The 21,715-nt window shown below is 40.1% G+C and overlaps 1 protein-coding gene across 1 annotated transcript in view; it reads right to left on the minus strand.

Moving 5' to 3' along the window:
• Positions 1 to 21,715, minus strand: part of LOC109857598 (steroid receptor seven-up, isoforms B/C) — a 119,491-nt gene that overhangs the window by 90,372 nt on the left and 7,404 nt on the right. The window contains exon 2 of the mRNA XM_020434068.1: positions 8,240 to 8,389. Within this exon, the coding sequence (XP_020289657.1) occupies positions 8,240 to 8,389 (150 nt within the window). The remainder of the gene's footprint in view (positions 1 to 8,239; positions 8,390 to 21,715) is intronic.

The following is a 21,715-nucleotide window of genomic DNA, read 5'->3' on the forward strand; positions in this document are numbered from 1 at the left end:
ATAAAATTGAGTTTGAAAATTCCGTGGTAAGTTGTTGAAACAGTTGATATGGACTGAAAAAATTGTTCTCAAAATATGTGCCAAAGTGATTTGTGGAGTTTTTAATGAATCTACGCTTTTGAAGGCAATCTTTGATACACTGGTGTGTGTTTCATTTTTGAGGCACAATTTTCAACGTCTAAAATTTTTCGTTTTTGTGTTTGCTACAACTTCAGTAATTCAGTTAGTCAATTAACTTAACGGCGCGTATGTATATAATATTGTTAACTTTACGAAAATTAATATTTTGTTCAAAAATGGAGAAACAAGTTTTTCAGCACTATTTTTTACGGTTACATGGCACATGATCGACCTCTAAGGAAAAGATGTATGAATACAAAAGAACTAACTTTTCCACTTATTACGAAAGCGTTATATAACACGGCGCAGATACAAAGTTATTAAGAGTGAAACAAAAATTCGAAAAGAACGAAATAAATTTTATGATTTCTTATATTTTTACCGACTTAGTGTACTTTTAAACGCCAGCAATGACACGAACGCTCTGCATTCTTATACATAGTTATTACTAAAAAGTATATGAAGAAAAAAAACGTCTCGTGCATATGAAAAATAACTCAGATTTATCAATATTAAAAAGTCCATCAAAAGTTAAAAGTACGATGGATTTGCTCGTACAACATCCAGCTGTTATTACCAATAAAAAAATAATAACAAAAGTATTAAACGCTTATATTTAATATTTCAAGTGGATTTGATTTCTTAGGACTGTGTAGATTATTTGCAAGTTCTAATCCCTCAAAATCCATCAGTCTTCGTGCCGAACTTCGTATCGAGGATGAATCAGCAAGGATTCTCCGGGCAAGTATAGCGCGGTAGTGAGTTTACCGCGAGTCTACGGAATAATGAGGCCCCATTCGCGAAGATAGGCTGATTTTCTCTCATCAATTACTTCCTCGTGCGGCTCATCGAAACGGAGCAGCGCACGCGTATTCTTATCCTTCGTCGCGCGGATTAGAGCAACAAGAAGAAAGCCGAGAGAGCTTGGCTGCCGGCCGGATTACTAATCATTTCCCGGGTCCGAGAAACCCCGCTAATTGATTAAAGTCACGATCCTGACCCTGCCGTAATATCGGCAATCTCTCGCCGGTGCGCGCGCTGGCGAAGACAGAGCGAGATAAATGGAGACGAACAGAAAGAAAGAGAGAGAAAGATACAGAGGAGAGTATTCTCCGAGAGTGGTTGTCTCGCGAACATTTTTGCCTCCTTTGGCTCCCTCGCCCTTGTGTGCATCTTTTTACTTTCTCTCTCTGTCTTTCTCTTTCGTTACTCTGTCCCCCGCCATTTTGGCTGGTCCACGCGGGCATCCTCATCGTCCTCGTCGTCGTCGTTCGCATCGTTTCCCCATTGTTGCGCGTCGTGTTCAACCCCGGTAAGGAAAACAATGTCTAATTTCAGTTAATGCGGCCATAATGGCCGTCGTTGCATCGGGCCGCGCGCGCGGGATTTCAACGCCGCGCGAGAGAGAGATAAGTGAAATCCGCGTCGGCGAATATTTGTGTGTGTCCGTCCATATAATCGTCCACATACGAACGAGCGCACACAGACACCGGTACGCTGGATTATCGACTGCCCTCTTCGAAGATTTCATAACTGCCGGGGATCCGCGCGGTTGCGAATGTATACGATTACCCACGATCGACCAGAGGATGGGTGGAAGGCAGGAAGGGAACCGTTCGGCGCTGATCGTCCAGGCCGATCGATCGATCGATCGGCCGTAAGATCGCGCGCAGCCAGATAGATTGATAAGTCCCGGCTCGAGCGGAATTCTGGAGAATGTCGAGAGCCGGTGGAGAAAAAAATCCTGGCTTTCGAAAGTTAATTTTATTCTTCACGTTCTTACTTGATGCTCACATGTGATAGTGCAACGATGTATAATTACGACGTGTATGATCGATATAATTATGATCGATATAAATAAATGTTACTCTCGTTGAGAAAAACTACTAAAAATTCCTGGTCTTCTACTAAACATAGTGTTATTATACGTGTGTGCATGTGTGTGTTAAAATAAAGTTATGAGTAAATTAAATGGCAGAAGCTATCGTCAGATAACTCGAGTTGCAATTAGAAGTCAACAGCATTTTGCGAATTCGATGTTCGCTACTTTCGAGCCGCAAAATTACTTAGCGCGAGTCAGTTAAAACGTGTCCGGAGACGCGCGTAATTAGTTCGCAAGATAACCGCTATTGAACTTATGTTAGAACGTGATCTTCATTAGAAGCGATATAAACCGGTTAAACGACGAAAAACGTAATAGAGCAGTACACGGACCTGCGGAATTGCGTAATTATTAGAATTAGAATATCGCGTAATCGGTGAACGCGCGGTCGAAAAGAAAGCGAAATGAGCGAGAGAGCGGGCAAACGTGAACGAACGCGAGTCGGAGCGAGTGATCGGCGCGAAACGCGTGCAAATAAAGGACGTGAGAACAGGAAGAGAGAAAAGAGAAAGAAAGAACACTGCGGCGGGAGAAGAAGAAAGAGCGCGAAAGCAAAGACTGGAGGAGAGAAAGAAGGAGAGGGAGAGAGAAAGAGAGACAGCGACACAGTTCGATACATTTCTGTTGTGCAACGCCCGCGTAATTATAACGGGCGTGCGGGACGGTCGTTTGATAATGACTTTCTGAATGCAGGTCTCCGACGATGAAATTAGGGTTATTTGCCTCTCGAAGTTCTCTCTACGTCTCCACTCGCGGCTCCCACCGCCTACTCCTCGTCGTCGTGCCCGCGCGCGTCCTGTCTCCTTTTGTTACCGCGTTAACGAACGTTCGACAATACGTATCCACATGTGTGAGAGTTGACGAAATTCAGACTACATACAATGCCGTGTTTGTTGTGCACAAAAACAATTTCTGCAAATAACACACCGTCGTTTACAAGAAAGAAGAAACAACCTGGTGATTTTTGAAATGATGCAGCTATATTTGTGAAACTATATATCTTTTAATGTGAAAACGCAGTTGAGAAGTCCAGTAATGACATAAAAAAGCAACCCGAAGAAATTTGTTTTACAAAGTTCGTGGATTTATCAGTGATTATTTTATTTGAACAAAACTGGTTTTATCCTCGTTAAAGTTTTACGATCGTAAAAAAGCACCAAATCCTATTATTTTTTTTTGCGTGTGTTTTGCAGTCATTAGATTCCTCCAACACACATTATCGGCGTGACATGAAAATTTATCCGTGTGTAAGTGGGTTAATTGCTCGACTTTAATGAATTACGCCAGCTATTTTGGCGCTAAGGAATATCGAGTGTCTTGCAATGTTTTTTCTGAAATATTTTCCACACGAGGATATTAAAGCAGGCGCTAAGTAACGACTGCGGGTTGTAAAATAAACAGTACAGATTTATTGCACGAGTATATATAAGAGAGAAACGTACGCGCGCGCACGCCGGCGAACGAGTGCGTTTCTAAGTTCCTCGTTTTAACGAGCGTATTAAGTACGTAACGGGGCCTTCTAGTCGCGAGTCTTGGTCGCTATCGGTGTATCGCGATGGGCACACTCGATAGTTACGCGACCGAGTGAGGATCGCTCGGCACGACGAGGCTAATCTCTAATTCCGTGCTCGCAGACCGGAAAAAATCGACTAATAAGATATATACACATATATATTTTTTTTTCATCACATGCAGTATTCAGGAAATTGTAATTAAATACAAAGAGAAAACTCTCATGCCGTAACCCCTATCAAGACACATTAAATGAGATAAATAAAATATGCGCGCGGGATAATTTAAATGTAAGAAATGACGCTGATTAACATCTTGAAAAAAGAACTAAAAAAACTAGAATGAAAAAATGACTAATGGGAATGATTGACGTTATTATAGTACGATAAGAAACTCGTAAAAAAGCGTGTAAAGAGCTCGGGGTTTCGGGGAGTTTTATAGGTCTTTTATCGCACTGTTAACTGCACTTCGGTTGTGTACGCGCCTTTTAGTTTTCATATTATTGCCTTTTTTTTCTACACTTTTATGTCGCGGTATAACTTCTGAATATCTTTCCGTATCTTATCTGTTATTATAAAATATTTTAAACTTTTTTACCGGTGCTTCTTAATCTTTCGTACGCGAGAGACGTCTATACATTCATGTTCCATATTGAAAAGTTCCATCTACTCAAAATATGAGATTAAAATGTTGTAAATTTGACTATACCTATAGGGTTTAAACAAATTCTTCAAGCTATTCCAACATTAATCGGAATTGCACATCTTGTTCGCGCCAACGTTGCTCACGCTCCCCTTTGAAAAGAAAGTGCACTTGGCTTCGCGAGGCGATAACTCACGCATCGTCGCGCGCTCACTCGCATACACACACGATACGACCATCATCATCATCATCATCATCATCCTCGAATAGACAAGGCGAACGGGAGGGAAAAGCGCCAGGGTCCCGGAGTAAAACGCACCATCCCGTTCCGAGCGCTCGCAATTAAGGGTTAATTAAATTGAGCGGCTTCCTAGATTTCTGTAATCATCGCGGACAGTATCTACAGGGTAATCTTCAGCGCATCCTGTCTGCCTCGAGGGCCCCACGGAAGGAAGGGGCCCCCGAGGTAAGGTCATGCACCCCGCTGACCTCGGACCATCTCTCCTTCTCTCTAGTCCTCTCTCTTCCCCTTCCCGCACTATCTTCTCGTCGTTCCAGCTCGCCTTCTCTCCACCACGCTGCTTCTTCTCCTCTCGCTTTTTCAGACTCTTCTCCAGGCTCCTTCCTCGACCTCTCGACTCTTCTGCCTCCTCCCGTTGCTGCCGTTGCTGTTGCTGCTGCTGCTGCTGCCGCCGCTCCTGCTAACGCTGCCGGCAATCACCCTTGGCCTCGTCCTCTCCCCTCACGATCCTCCGCGCCCTTCTTGCACTCTTCTTCTATACTTCCTTTTCTTCCGTTTCTTCTTCGTCTTCTTCATCTTCTTCGTCTTCGTCTTCGTCTTCGTCTTCTTCTTCGTCTTCTGTGGCTGCTGCTTCCACTATCTTTTTCTCCTTTGCTCTTCATTTTCTTTCTCTCTTCTTTCCGCGCGCCTTTCGTGTGAGAGTACACGACAGAGGCCAGGTGAGTGTATACAGAATTTACGTGCCCTGCGCTCGCAAACGCACTCGAATTATTATCAAAGACCGGGGCATCATCGCAGATAATGGGCGGATGTCGCTGTGACAAGGCAGAAAACGCGACGTCTTCGCGTTTGCGCTCGCGCATTTCTCGTGCGCGTTGTCTATGTTCCTGTGGGAAAAACTGCGCCGCTACTGGCCGACCGAGCCCTCTCTCACTGAGCTCTCGTGCGAATAATCGTGCGCAAGCTTCTCCTTTCGCGAAGTGCAATGTCGCTCACGATATATTCGAGAATGCGCGCCGTGTGTCTGGGAAGTTATGTGTTTTTTATTAAATCGCAGACGAAAGAGGTCTGACTGAAGTGAAGGACGTTTGTTTTGACTTTTGAAATCTTTTTACGTAGAAAGACTTTTATTAATATAATTAAATATTAATTCTTACACAAATTATATTCTTTCCAACTTGCAGCTAGGAAAGCAGTTAGTAATGTTTTTTTCAATTTGTTTATGTTGTGTACCTACTTCGATAGTGTAAGTTGGTATGAAGAGATGTTTTTTTTGAGATTAGAAATATACAGGATGTCCGGAAAAATTTGCCCGCAATACTTTGGAAAGTGATTGGGGATCCAAAATGAAGGAAAAAAAGTTATATAAACATAGGTCCAAAAATAAGTCATTTCCGAGTCACTTTTATGTCCGCTTTAGCATTCTTCATTTTTTTAATTTTTCAATTCTTCATTTTTTATTTCTTAAGTTTTTTTCAATTTTTTGATATTTGTAAATACAATTACATTATCTTTAAAATCAAGGATAAATATAAACAGGTATTTAAATCGAATTAAATATGATGTTCAAAATGATCTTCAGCACGAATGCAGGTCCTTATTCTTCTATCAAAATAGTTCTATTGAAATGAAGTTATTTATGTTAAAATACAATACAATAAAATAAATTATGAGTATTATGATTATGATTATGATTATAAAAAAAATTACGAAACATAAGTGATTAGAAATCGGAAACGACTTATTTCCGGACCTATGTTTATATAGCTTTTTTCTTCTTTTTGGATCTGCAATCATTTCCCGAAGTATTGCGAGCGATTTTCCGAACACCCTGTATAATATCGATTTCTTACGATATACAAGATAATTTGGTAGAAAGTGTGTTTCTTTTTTGCATTACTGTGTTTGATAAGATATATTTTTTTGCTCGACAAACGACACTTGAATGACATGTGATTTACCGGAATTGCGATCGTGGCGCGAGCGCGCTTTGGGGCAGACGGACAGGCCACGTCTTGGACGGAAGTGAATATACCTGAGCAAATCAGGGGGGAAAAAGAGAGAGCCAATGACCAAGAGAGAGAGAGAGAGAGAGAGAGAGAGAGAGAGAGAGAGAGAGAGAGAGANGAGAGAGAGAGAGAGCGAGAGAGAGCGAGAGAGAGCGAGAGAGAGAGAGAGAGTATGTGCGCGCCTCCTCTCCTCCCCGTGCGCGCGGCGGAACAAGGTTAGATGTTATCACGTGCGGCGCGAGTAGCCAAGTTCAAGAACAGAGAAACGTGGAATATGAACGGGCGGGGATAGGCGTGGGAATCTTTCCGGTCTTTCCACGGCTGCAATTAAAAGTTCCTGTGTCGAAAGTCAGCTTGGCACGCTTCGAGACGTACTGTCCTTTAAGCGTGTCGAAACGATCTTTAATCACGTAACTTACATTCCACTCGGAACGACAAACGATTTAATCTTGAAAATTTGATGTGATTGTAGATATAGCCAATTAAATTGAATAAAATAAATATAAAAGATATTTACCAATCGATAATTAGGAATCTCAAAAACCAATCGCTTGATGTACGCGCGTGTGAAATATATGTTTAACAAAAATGCAGGAGATTCGAGTTCGACTTCTAGCCGAGATATAATTTTTTGCAATGGATTTTTTAATTTTAATAGAGGAATATAATGAGTAATTTATATATATATATATATAATCAAAAAATTAAATATCTTAAATGAATTTTTGAGTTGGATTTAATTCGAATTTGTATTTTTATATTAATTTACATGCTTAAAAATATATTTTGCACGCACACAGTTTGATCTTGACATCCTTAATTCTTGTTTAGTTATACTTAATAGGAACTTTTTTAAATATTTGTTAAAAAATATTTGTTTATATACTTATGTAGCATTGTAATGTGCATATTGTATTTGAATTCTGTATAAAAAGTAAAATATTCTCGCGTTGTACTTCAAAATACAACGTCTTAATAATTGTTTTGCATAAAAAAGCGCAAGGAAATGATTCTGGGTTGTACATTTTAATATAAGTAAGATATGTAAAATAAAATTTCGCTGCTCGATCGGAATAGCGCGATATCAAAAATTACGGAAATTCGACTTATAATCCGTGTGACGGAGAGTTTAACAGGTGATCACAGCAAGTCGCAAAAATTATATGTAATTTTCATCGGCGATGGTTCTCCGCATGTGTCGCGACTGAACGTGCGGCTTCTTACCTGATAATCATGAAAAAAAAACAACGTTGTTCGCGAACTGTAAAGTAAATAAAATTGAATTTCACATCAGTGCTTCTGACACTTGAAATAATTCAAGAAGCAGATTCGAAGACACGCGAAATTCTTCAGAGAGTAGTGCGACAAAAAAACGAAAGACATTTTATCTATTTTGCTCTTAATTGTTTGTCACGCGTGTTTGACGTGCTGTTTTAACCTTTATTCATTAAAATACTGGAGAAACATCGCTTTGCTTTAATTTTTTTGTCTTTTTATTGCAAAAGACATGTAAGCACATAAATGACTAAACAAACAGATCTCAGAAAAAGTGTTCCAAGCGCTTACTTTGTTACATGTTCATGGTTTTTGCGATTTATTTTAGAAGATGTTCAATATTAATTTAAAAACACTTAAAAACTTTTTTCGAAATTAATGTTTTACCTAAAAACTTTTTTGATAAATTTAAGAAATTTTTTTGAAAAAAATGACACTTGTAACCTCGTTTTCCAAGAACTTCGAACATATCATCAACAAATTTTGGCGGCCTCGATATAATCACCAGTTGAGATCTGTCGCTAATAATTCGTAAAAAAGGGTCAGTACACTTCATACCTTCCCGGCGCATGCCCATCTTCAGGCACTTTTTCAAGCGGCAAAATTGGCACTGGTTTCTATGGTGTTGGTCAATGGGACAGTTTCTGCTCCCCCGACACGAGTACGTCAGATTCCGCCTGACGCTCCTCTTGAAGAAACTCTTGCAACCTGAAAAAAAAAAAAAAAACACAAATCAAAAGTCTATATATATGTCTGCTAACTCTTATAAAATCTGTTTGCATATTAATTTTGTAGCAATATTATGCGCATAATTTACGTGTAAATATTTATTTTGTTACCAAATACTCGTTTACGATTGTTCAAGCCGCGCTTATTAGTGCATTATCCACTTACGAGTCTTTAAACTTTCGAATGATTTGGATAAAAAAATTGCAAGTAATTTTTTTCTCATTAAGTGGTAGAGTCTAATTGCTTTATTTAACTTATAATATCCGCAGATTATCAGATAATCCAAATCAGCAATTTATATCGTCTAACTGTATTTCTTTCCCATTTTCTAATTACGATATGGCGCTCAATCTCATTGAAATCATGTTGAAATAGCCGCGTCAGCAGAAAATCTATTTTCTACTGTAAATTCTGCAGCCAATTTAAATCTCAATACCTCAATAAAACTTTTCTCATTAATATCATGAGCGATAGTATCTTCGAGTCCACAATCTTTGCGCATAAACTCTCATCGGCCACTTCGCCAACAAGAGATTGTTCTTCCGTAATTTTGACGTACACATTAATTTACGCGCTACAATAATCACACGTGTAATCGCGAAAAGCAAAGAGCTGCGATCGACAATCGATGAAGTGTATAAAACAATCACGTGTTGCGGAATCAAGATCCGTCCAAACGGTATGCAGATTCTTATTGATAGACCGTGTATGTACGAGCAACCGCAAAAGTGACGGAACTAATATGCTCGTGATAAGTTTCTCTTGTTTCTGGATGCATCTTGACACACGTACGAGAACACGCGCGCACCGTACTGCACACGCGGAACAAAACATGTATATAGCGTGATCGAAGGTGCGCGATGGAGGGGAAAACGATACGGCGGGGATGAGACTCCGGGGCCGATAATACGTGATTACGCAAATTCTTTAACATGCATTTTGCAACGAGACCTGATGCACCTTGAGGTCAACGTAGTGAGCGCGGATCTAAGTTACGGTGGATGCACGATCTGGCTCAATGGTTGAGCGCGCGCGCACACATACACGCACACACGTTTTGATATACAGACAGATATATATATATATATACGCGTGGCTCGCCTTCTTATGGGAATGAGAAGCGAGTCGAAAGTGCCGACGAACTCGATCACGAAAATCCTATTAGTATCTGTCCCGCCGAGATCGAGTACTCCGTGTTCTCTCCGTTCGTCGATATATACCGGTAAAGCGCGAGCTTTCGCCGCCTTGTACGTCTAATGTAACATGTGACCGATGATTCCGATAATTTCGCGCGGGAATCAGCCTCGTCGAAAGTACAGTCATTAAGAATGTTAATTTTGAACAAAACAGAATTCGTTTAAAATGTATAAAAGATTCATAAAATATATTTTCGTGAATATAAATAACAATTTTTCAATTTGCTTATTACCTGTGTCAATTCCGCCGTAATAAACATTTCTGTTTGCGGAATATTGTGAATAATGAAGGCGAACAATAATCGTATTAAAATATCAATTCGTATCGGCCGCGGTCTTTGATTGGCGCTGAACGGCCAATCGGCGTGCTCGCGGCATCTTAATGAGCAGTTAGCTTAATTGCAAGTGGTAATGGACACCAGAGATGGAGGAGGAAAGGGAGAGCCTCGATAAAAGTCCACTGTCACGGGGTGACGACGCGGCGCGACACAATTCAATTTAATAAACAGCGTGGCGAGCAATAACTCCGTGTCGTAAAAGCACGTGGGACACGCACGTGAGCCGGTCGGCGCGCGCACTGCGCGCGGGGTTAAGAGAGGTAATCGCGGGCCGCGCGTTGAATTTTAATTAAAACCAACTCTCCGCGCGGGAATGTGCGCGTGCGCCAACGCGCCTCAGTATATCGGCGAAATAAAACTCGAGAAAAGATATGAAAAGTATATTTAAATTAATAAAAAAAAAAATTGTGTTTCTTTGTGTTTTATTAATTTACGTGCAGACAAATGCGTCGAAAGAAAGGTTACCGAGAAATCTTGACACTTGCTCGTTGATTCTCATCACGCGACTTAATTAACCGCATTGCTTTCGAGTTGTTGATAAAACGCGTAATTGCGACGCTGTACGAGATGGCGATCAGATATCCGCTTTTCGCTTATCGCAAATTATTTCAACAAGTGCCGATAAAGTTCACAGAGGGGGGAAGAGAAGGAATTACGACGCAAGGAATCGCATGTACTTCATAAGGATTACGTGTGTACATACTTCGCGAAAGGATCGAGCTTATAGGGTGTAGCAAAGTCGGCTATCGCGATTGATGGCACGGCGTGTACACAGAAAGAGATAAGTAGTTACCGCGGCTAAGTCGGCAATTTATATCGTAACAGGACGCCCGCTGCGCACGAACTTTCGAATCGAGATAAAGAGGTGGCTTCGCGCGCCAGCGGCCCGCGATCTCTAAGTCATTCGCAGAGAGTTCGTTCTCGTTCTCTCGCGCGCAGAAGGTATCTTTCTCGCTGTCAAGATGGAGAACGTGATATCGGAACACGAGCGATCTTAAGAAGAGCACGAGTCGTCGCGCGAGGTGATCCGGGAATGAACTATCAAACGTGTTTTTCGGCGCGTGTTATGTGTCGATATCGAATTGTCACTCATTAAATCATCAAAAAAATCAACTACAATCAAGAATATTTCTACGTAACAATTAAAAGACACATGAGTCTACGTCAGTTCATGTCAATTGAAAAATAAATATCAGGATTGTGATTGTATCGCTAATAATCGCGATTTAAACTTGTTCCGACGGCGACTTGCTAATTGAGAAAATAAGCTCTCGCCAAAGAAAGATCAAAGCCTGACGCTAAATCTACGAGAGAATCCTTCTCGTCTTTTAAAGCTTAAGCTTCTTAGGGTTTCTTCCAACATCGTCGTCGTCATCGCGTTTTCGCTCGTCGTTATTCTTGTCGTTGACAACGGTGTCGCCAAAAGCAAAACCGACAACTGAGAAGGGAAGGGGCGGAGAAAAAGACGGAAGGGAAGCCGGGGTCGCCATAACTACAAATTGCATCGTTACACGCAAATTACGCGATTACTCTGTACGAGCCAACCATCGTGGACGGCCACGCAACATATGTGAGTTCCGTGAGTAGCGCGAGAGAAACGAAAGAAAGAGAGAGAGAGAGAATAAGAAACGAATACAACGGAGAATGAAAAGAAGGAGAGAGTAAGCTCGCTCGTAGCACACAACTACCGTTTATACTTTCAGATTGTAGCTTGCGCACTCGCCGCGAGCTCAAATTGCTCGCGTCATTGAATTTTCATTGCTCGAGCTGGTCCTTCGCGGCCGACACGACGCGCTTTTCTCTCGGCAGGACTACAACGCCGTCGTCAGGATTACGATGCGAGTTTTTTAAGAGATGCTAAAATTAAAGTTTAACAGATATTTTACACGGCAATAAACTAAAAATAATTTCCTTGCTTTTCGTAAATCGCGACTTAACTCTGAACGATCAATTACTCAGGTATAAAATTTTGTAAATATAATAAGCGCAAAATCTTGAAAAGGGATTATACCATTCGACTTTTAATTAAAGTTCTACGCGGCGGAAGAGCTTGGCGTTTATGCGTTTCTACATTATCATTATAATGACACTTTGCCGTTGCTTTCCATAGTATAATTCGCAAAAAAGAGACGCCACCTGGAGAGTCTTCGGAAGCTCCGATCGGCTTATTGCCGCGCCTAATGAGAAGTTGATTTAATTTTAATAGGTCGCGTTGCTCACGTAGTCGCCCCGGTAATTACGTCGCGACGTCGTCCTCGTTGACGCATAGAACCGCAACGCTTGATCGATTCACGCAGTTCGTTCTGACATACACTGTTTCTAGGCAGCATCGTTCCTTGATTAACTCTGACATATATGCGTATAATGAACCGTCAAAATTACTTTATCATCATAAAAAGAGCCAGAGAGAGAAGGGAAGAAAAAGAGAGAAAGCATCATTTATTTCAGCGCTTCTAGGACGAGTCCCCTTAAAGCGCAATAAGTATTATTATTATTAATAAGTACAAGATCAGAAAATAATTAATTTTAAACATAAGTCAAAGTAAACTAATGTAAAGCAGTAATATAAAGAGTAATAAAATAATATAAAGAGAAAGAGAGAGAGAGAAAGAAAATCAATATTGACAACAAAATTTATACAAAATTTATTATTTTTTTTAAATTTATTTATTCTTCATTATCGTCGCGAATAGATCATGCATTTGTTGTAATTGTTTTATAGACACTGAAGAAGATTCTATAGTGAGTCAAAACGCGTGTATCATTGTTAAATCTTCGGAATAAAAAAGAATTTTACCCGAGCATCAAGCGTACAGCTTGTTATTGCTTCCTCCCTATTTTTTTAAAACAACACTAGCTGAAAACATATAAAAATTTATACATTTATCAACATTAAAAGAAAATTACAAAGTTTTTGTATTTATAAGAAAACAATAATATTAAACAATAATTATCCTGTCTTCTTTTGCGTGAGTTATTGTGTAAGATTCTTTTGCGAAGTTAATCCTGCCAAGGTTAGAATAGTGCGGTAAACGAAAGAAATAAAGCACACACTAGACAGCTCGTTGCAGTCTTAATAAGAAGGAAGCAACTCGTATGAGAAGATCGCGAGAAAATGACTACGCTCATAAAGAATCGAGTAAAAAGGATCCAGGAATGCGCGAGAGTCGGAAAGGAGAATCTGAGAGTAGAATGTGAAGTGTGCGTATACTTATGAGAAGAGTGAGGATGTATTTGTTTAAGCTCCGAAAAATTTTGCTCTCGATTTTTCTTTACACGATGCTATTTATTTCAATTTGTTGCAAATTGTAATCCTTTACAAGGACAGACATGGATCTCCTAAATCTACTCAACAATTTCAAACCAGTGTCTCTAATAAAAATTAGATTCTTAACGCTTATATCTTCAAAGCTACTAGAGATTTTTTCACTTTGTTTTGTGATCGACGCAGAATTGTTCAAACTTTCGATTCAAAACAATAAAATTGAAAAATATTGATTTTTCGCGAGAGATATTCGATTTTAAACGTGAGTCTCACAGACCCAGTCTGTGCAACTACAATAGTTTTGGAGTCTATCTGCGAAGAATTGAAGCGCGTCTAAAACAAGAACTCATCTTTGCAGTCTTCCCAACAAAATTTCCGTCTTTCTAATCACAGTCGCGCCGAGTATAAATATCACGCAAACATTAAACCACAGATGCTCTCGCGCATTTCTGTTTCTCAAAACGAGCGTTTCCGCTTGTCACCGTTTTCGTGCACAATCGCTGAGAAATAGGTGCTTACATTGTGTCACCGTTCCGAAATATCCTCATCGACAATCTTCCAAAGCGATTCAATTAGGGGGCTTCGCGCGCGATGAGTCAAACGAAAATACACAGTTTTTCTCGGAAAATTGCAAGACACGGTCGCGCGGAATCATCGGATGAGACACGAGCCAAATGGATTGTATGATACGAGATTATGCACGAGAGAATTGAGCGATCATGATTCACGATGCGCACTGTCGTGACTTAAATAAAGTACTTTGTCATTTGGACTTTGAATATCGCGAATATGGCGAGTTTTAATGTAAATACGTGAAAAAAAAAATATAGAAAATAACCCATTGCTTGTACATAATAACGTGTATAAAACACACTGGTAATATTGTTTTACAATAGTTTTCAATTTATGTATGGTTTTATTTTTTAATGCGTTAAGATGAAATTTAAAAAGCTAGATGACGCAAGACTACGCGGATGTTGTGTTTTTAAATATTCAATATTGCAATTGTCAAGAACGACTTTGAAGCATTTCATTAAAATGAACACAAAAAAATTACAAAGAGCTTACATAAAGAGATAACGTTTACAAAATATATTTCCTACTTATTTCCATATATATGCGCATATGTATGTATGCTCTGCTCTGCATTATTATACTCAGTTTCTGTCACATTTTATATTGTATAATCTTGCGTTTTAACAGACGCGTCATCTACACAAAAAAAAAAACGCAGAAATGATTCATTATTATTTTATTACCGGCCGTCCTGACAAAATAATAACAAGTCGTTTGTTTTTCTCGTAATTGTTCTTCAACAAAAAACACTTTAGCTGTACGCACTTCTGCGGAATCGACTCCGATTGAAATTTTTTCCATCCTAGTTTTCGTGGTCACAATAATAGAATAACAATCAAAAAGCGAAAGATTACATAACAACTATTTTGATCTCAAAAACCAGAAATCTGTTTTTACGTGTGTGTGGCGCAAGCATATAATTTAAGAAAGAAAATAAGCGCTCGAGTTTAAGTTTCACACGAAACGATTAAATGAATCGTCGTCGTTGATCGGCGTTTAATAATAATATCAGTCGTTTAGACCGCGTGTTTCCGTTCGATGAAGTTACACGATAGTTTTTACACGACGAGGGTAAAGCGCTAATCGCGCGCTGATATCGCCGAGACGAAAGCGCAGCAGAATCGATCGCGCCGCCAATCGTCGACGATGTGCTCGCGACCAGAGACGTGAGTCACGACGTTCGGAACGAACGAGTTTGTGGCGAGTAATGACAGTAATTATAATAATAAGACCGACAAGATATGCAAGCGGTGGTATTAAGGCCAAGGGATAACGATTGCGGACCACGCTCTTCTACGTTATAACTGCCGCATCACGAGCTTCCCTTCATTACGATCTCGTTTCGCATGCTACGTTCTTAATTATTTGTCCTTGGGAGGTAGAAGGTGATAGAGTGAATTAGCGAACGTTTCCGGTTTGCCGTCCCCGAGATAAACTTGTTAGAGAACCATTTATACCGCGCGCGTGAGAAAAGAGACGGTATATACAACAAATTTTCAGAATGTGTGTGTCTAAAGTTTGAGTAAATCAGTACAAATGTGATAAATGTTCGTGTTCATTATTTAATACAGTCACATAGTACTGTTTTACACGATTTTTTTCAACGCTAATTTTACAAACGTACACATGCAACATTCTTAATTTTCAGTCTTTTTTTCTCAACCTTATGTTATTAATCGTATAAATAACTAAAATTTTTCACGTACACAATTATTAGCATTCAAAAATATGCACCTTAATTAAAATTGAATGTTCACGTCTAGAAGATAAATGTGCGATAGAACGAATACATCTACTTGAAAAAAAGAGTGTTGAATTATTCAGAGAATTGTATTTAATTGGAGAAGGGTTCATTCATTCTAGATAAGTTTAGCTCCTAACTTTGAATTCTTCGAACTATTACGACACTCCGGGAGTCGTATTTTTTTTTTTTTTTAACGATGAGAGGAAGTACGTCGTACGGTGTTAACGTAGGGAAGAGAGTCGGCGCGCGCGATTCGGTCAGTAACGTTTCGACTCGGTCGCGTAAAATTAACGACATTGTTATAATTAATTAGCCCGATCTCGGGGCCGCCGCCGCCGCCGCCGCTGCCGGCAACGCGGCTAGATAGCGGCGGTTGTGCGAGCGCGCGGGGTTCGTTAGCGGGATAATTGGTCACAGAGGATGCGTCCAGGTAAGTCGCGCCTTGGTAATTCTATGCCCGCCGCGTGCACACACACATATATACGCGCGGCCGGCGCTGCCGTATCCGTACGTCCTGGCGATGTTAGACCAAGCCAATGCACGCTCTCAGAGGAACAACCGGAGACTGCACGACGCACGGCAGGGGAGAGAAAGAAACATAACTCGCAGCCGCTGCTCTCTCTTCTATAAATTTATCTTCTATAAATTTATGTTGTAGAAGCAACTTATAGTTATGTAAATAAATAAATAGATACGAGAATTATAAGCATCTCTCTTTGAGAGATTTGAAAAAAAATCATTTTAATCTCTATTATAAAATCAAGGTAAAATTTCACTAATTAATTTTGATAATGTCACCGAGAATCAGTAACACTAATGACAGATTTCGCTATTATAGTAACAATGTCACTGAATGCCATTAACATATTGGTTTTGCAATAACTGTTCTTGAGAGTCTCGATGACTGAATTGATAGAACGTTCACTTGGTAATCAGAGGGTTCCAGATTTGAATCCAAAGATAATTTTTCTGGAGCAATAGGTTTTTTCTTCTACAAATTAATATCAGGACACAACGTAGAAGACAATCAAGAAAACTTACTCGAAGATCTTAATTTATAAAAATAAATATTTTTGTCATATTCTAAATTATTTTAAAAGTATTCGTATTTACTGTCTGACTCAGTAAATATGCGCTAATTCACACAATAAATGCGTTTCAACTGAATGAATTAGTGAAATATACTGATTTTCGTGCAATGCACTGATTCTACTTAAGAGGATGCTGAAGCGACGGCTGAAGTCCGATTCGACGCTACGTTATTCAGTGGCGCTCTCTAGTCGGACCGAGACAAGGGTGACATGATAGAGATAAGAATAGACATATGTGTCTCTCTGACGGTTCTGCTAAAAATGCACTAATCTTATTGTCACATTTTCTCTTCTCGCAAGCTTCTAAAGATTCGAAATATTTGTCTCAAAATATTATATCTCTAGAATAGCTCGGACAAGTTTTGTTGTGATTTATACTGCTACTTTTGTACACGAAGTGAAAATGTTGTGTACGTGGTAACGGTTCATAAACTTTTTTTCGTTTTTTTTTTGTTGATTTTTGTCCGGGTTATTTTTTAGCATTGTCTTTTTTATTCTGGAAAAGCGTTTTTCATTCTGATCAATGGATGCAGAATAAGTTGTGCAAAAAAATGCCGATAAAACGGAACGGTTCAGCATCCTCTTAAAAAAAATACATTGTGTTAGAGATTTAATCTCCTTGTCGTGATATTTTATTTGTGTGGAACAATATCTCGGATCTTAAATATTTAAAAGATGTATGTGTGTTTTAGATATATTGTTTAGATGACCCGTCTGAAACAGAAAGCAAAGTTTTATTCGCGAGATGACACAAATACCTTCTCGCGGATCTTGTCGATTAACCGCCGCTTTTACTAATGCCCTCGATCCTCGAGATGTAACGATCGAAAATGTACATGTGGAAGACACCTCTTCTTGAGAAAGATGAAATGTTGTTCGGCGATATCGGAACAAGCGCGCGTGTAGTTACCGATTAGAAAGTCCGAGACTCATGATATGCCGGCGACGTAAGGTGATGTTTAGCGGGCGTTTTAGCGAGATCAAACGGCACGTCGCGCCGTTGTGAATCGCCGTGATTCAGGCTCGCCTTGTGTTCCGGAATTTTACTACAACTGCGGTGCGAGCATTATCGGTTCCGTTTCACAGTGCAATATGTTCTTACACTTGCATAGTTATATAAAATACATATCTATGAATTTCCATTGTCAATATTACCGTTTCATATCTGACAATAAACAATAAGCAATGTTTAAATTACTTATTCAAATGTGTACTAAAACTAAATCTTGCAGTTCTCAAGACGTTGCGTGTTTTTTTATTTTTTCTGCTACACGTTTTGTTGCGAATAAAATGATCAAGATTTGCCGCGGTTTCACGATTAAATTGTTCGCAACGAAGACACTCGACGCTAATTTCCGCAACGCAACGCATACGCCCCAAGTGAAAGCTTAATAAAGATTAACAAAGTTGGAAATAATGTAGCATGATCTCGTTAGAACGATTAGCCCGCGGGGGTCTGCGAGACGTCGCCGGCTTCATCGTCTTTCCGCGCGTCGTTTCACAGACGTAAATCCGTAAGTAAGCGTAAGACTCGCGGTTCGAAGCGCAGGGGAGCGAAAGACCCCCCCAAAGAAGAGAGGAAGCCCCTCACGGTTGTATCTCAGACCGCGCTACTGGAATCAAATTTCCGCTCCAAAGAGAACGATGAAACTTCCTGGTATATATTTACAAATGCTCAATTCAAAGGTAGAAAGGAGAGAAGGTTAAGATACTTTGGTACACCTTCTTCTGTCCCCCTTATTAGACATGTGTAACTTATGTAAAACTATTAAAATAAGAGAAAGAATGACAAAGAAGCGTATTTTTTTTTAATGAAAGATGTTCTCCGTTAAACTATAAAAAAAAATCTTCAAAAACTATTTTGTGAAATATAAAAAAAAAAAAAAAAGAAAACTAAAAACAATTAAAAATTAAAACTGAAAGTATTTTTTTAACATAAAAATAAGATAATTTCAATTTCTCCGATGCACTTTAAAACGTGTTCAGTTATCTGACTATCCGTGACATCGCAAAATGCATCGACCGAGTATTCACGGCAGATTTTCTTGAGACGATTATACTTAATTGTTCCTGGAAACGCGTTTCTTCCTCACCGCGCGCATTTTCTGTTTGTTACACACTTGCCATTGTTCGCGTAATTATGCCGAAACAGTTCGGCTCTGTAATTCGCGCGCGGGTGGACCGGGGATGGGTCACTCGGGTGAGTAAAATAAAACGAACCGTAACGTGTAATACGCATTCTTTGGCGATCGTCGTGCTCTCGGAGGTGTAACGTGACTTGTATAGAATTGGACATCACTCCACGACAAATAGTGTTTTCCTCGTCTCTAAGACCCACCGATTTACCCACACGCCGCGCGTAATTACTATAATCGAAAGAACATGAACAATCTCAAGTAACATTCGCGTCAGCCACGTATGCTACGTGGAATTCGTCCGAAACGCGAACTGTTCCACGAAAGCGGACAAAGTATCATTACACTAACTCTTTTTTTTTTTTTTATATCAATAGTACATTGCATATTGATTTCATTAATTAAATCTATTTCAGTTTCTCTGGAAAACATAAATAGTAATCAAAATTTTCAATTCCACATCAGAACTAAAATTGAAAATATATTGTTTATTTATTTCTATTTAAAGTATACCATAAAATTTTATATAAAAATATAATTGATACATAATATATTTATATTATGTTTGCGTTGAAAATTAAATAGATTTGAAATTTTTTGATAAAAAAATGAGCAAGACGGTATTGTTTTTAGGCAATTATGTGATTCAATTAACATAGATATGTGATTGCTAAAGCGCAATGTGTCAGAACATCGATTGTATTCGCCTGCGATTCCCACCGACTACTGTATTATAATTTCATTGACGGTGACGTTTCTTCGACGCGACTCCTCGAGAACAAACATAATCGGCTGTATCCTCTGTGAACGTCATCAAAGACTCTTGCAATTGTCGCGGAATACAAGAAACATTTCAAGGCAGCGGGTAACGATGCTGAAAAACGTTTGATCGTGCTCTACCAAAGAAAACCGCATCGCGAAAACGCGGGGACACGCAGGTGTGTCGAAAGTCGATGTTCTTGAAAATAAGGGGGTGGTTCGTGGCGGGATAATAACAGGGTGAAGCGCGGGCAGCGTGTGAAACAATGCTTTGCGTTGCCGCAATGTGAGAGAGGGTCCGCATTAGCTCCCAGACCCATCCTCGAATAAACCTGTTCATTCAAAGGATTTTACGACTCGCCTATCAATTTGTCAACGTTTATATTTGAGCGTGACACAAAATCCGATAAACGGTTTAACGTAAAACTGAAGGTAAAAAGAAAAAAACAAATAAAAAGATAAAAAAAAAAAAACAAAATCTCACTTTACACGCAAAATATTTGCGGAGTAAATTAAATATTTCTTAATTGGATAAATATAAGATTATACAGATACTTTATGAAAAGGCACACACGGTAAATATAGTAGCGTTGGTTGAACAAACCTTTGCGGCAAAGATTGCAAAAGATTAAAAGTCAAAACGACATTACACAACAAATGGATATTCTGATGTAATCGTACAACGTTCAGACTCTTTTCTACAAACGTAGAACATATTTGCTCGACACAACATAGCAGAATCGGATGGCAGCAAATATTAGCCTAGCGCAAACCTAGCAGCTGACAGTCAATAGCTTTGATACCAGAGACAGATAGTCGGTACGTCTGATCTACGGATCGTCGAAGGGTTAATTAGATCCAACGAGCGTGCAATCGAGTATGATCGATCGATTAAGCTGTGCCATTTCCGAAGTCAAGGTAACTTAATGATTGATTCGTCTCATCCCAAGGTCGCGTGGGATTAACGATTCCAGCTTTCGAAAGAAAAGGCAGATGAGTCGTTTTCGTTCGTCGCAATTGAGCCGCAAGTATCTGTAATCATTTGTTATAACTCGCGATCGTTTTAATTTCAAGGTCGATTGATGAGACTTGAGGGTTAAACTTGGCGGAAACGCAGGGTCGGACGACTATTGCGCAATAACCAAAGACAGGGAATCTCCGTAGCAGTCGTGCTACTTGGAATGGGAGGTTCCCGGGCTCCTGTAATCGGCAGATTAATGTTCACATCTATCTCTCTCTTTCTCTCTCTCTCTCTCTCTCTCTCTCTCTCTCTCTCTCTCTNTCTCTCTCTCTCTCTCTCTCTCTCTCTCTCTCTCTCTCTCTTTCAATCTGTCTGGAGAATCTATCTAATCTCGAACGATGGCCGAAGGATCGGTCCGAAGGGGTCGTATCATTCGGGTTGTTCGGGATCGCCGATGAACGAACGGTTTGATTTACAAGCAGGTATATACCTCGCTCGGTTCTCCGCACAATCGAGTGTCCGACGTGTTCGTGAAGACACTTCATCCGGTTAAAGGATACCGGTGTGACTTCTCTCGAAATCGGGCGCACGCGTTTCGGACAAGTCGAACTAGTTCCGGAACGTTAACGCCTCCGGACCGGGGCGTTGTTTCGGGCCGGCGAGATAATACACAACGGGGCATTTAACGCGACCAAAGGTGCCGAGCGAAGGGTCGAGTATTATCCACGGTCAGTTGATCGACGACCAGTTTTTCCAACCGCGAGGACAAGGCCCCCGGCTCTTTTCCCAGGACTCCGCTGACACGTTCGTCCACGTGACCCCCGACGAAAACCTCCTTAGGAACACGTTTGCGATCTGTTGAAGAAAAGAACGGGCCGAGAAGGACGAAATGGAAGAACGAGGGAGAAGAAAAGAACCGATAATCGTTGATCGGACAGAAACGTAAGGCATAGCAAGAGAGAGAGAGAGCTGCAGAAGAAAGATCTCCGACGCGAAGGGGACGTAAAAGGGTATCCGGTTTTGGAATCGGGCCGTTGCGTTCCGGACCGGACCAGACGGTTTCTCACTCCTCGCGGGGTCATTAATCAAAATATTTACGCGCAGGGACGTGCGAGCATGTCTGTAGAGTCCCTGATGTTCCGTCTTATCGATTATCCAATGTCACGTCCTGTGCACGTATTTTCGGTATTCAAGGGGTTCCATACGGGCGCCCGTTAGTCTTCGCACGAAGGGAAAGAAA

This window comes from Pseudomyrmex gracilis, unplaced genomic scaffold (assembly GCF_002006095.1).
Source record: "Pseudomyrmex gracilis isolate BER0280 unplaced genomic scaffold, ASM200609v1 scaffold_165, whole genome shotgun sequence".
NCBI lineage: Eukaryota > Metazoa > Arthropoda > Insecta > Hymenoptera > Formicidae > Pseudomyrmex > Pseudomyrmex gracilis.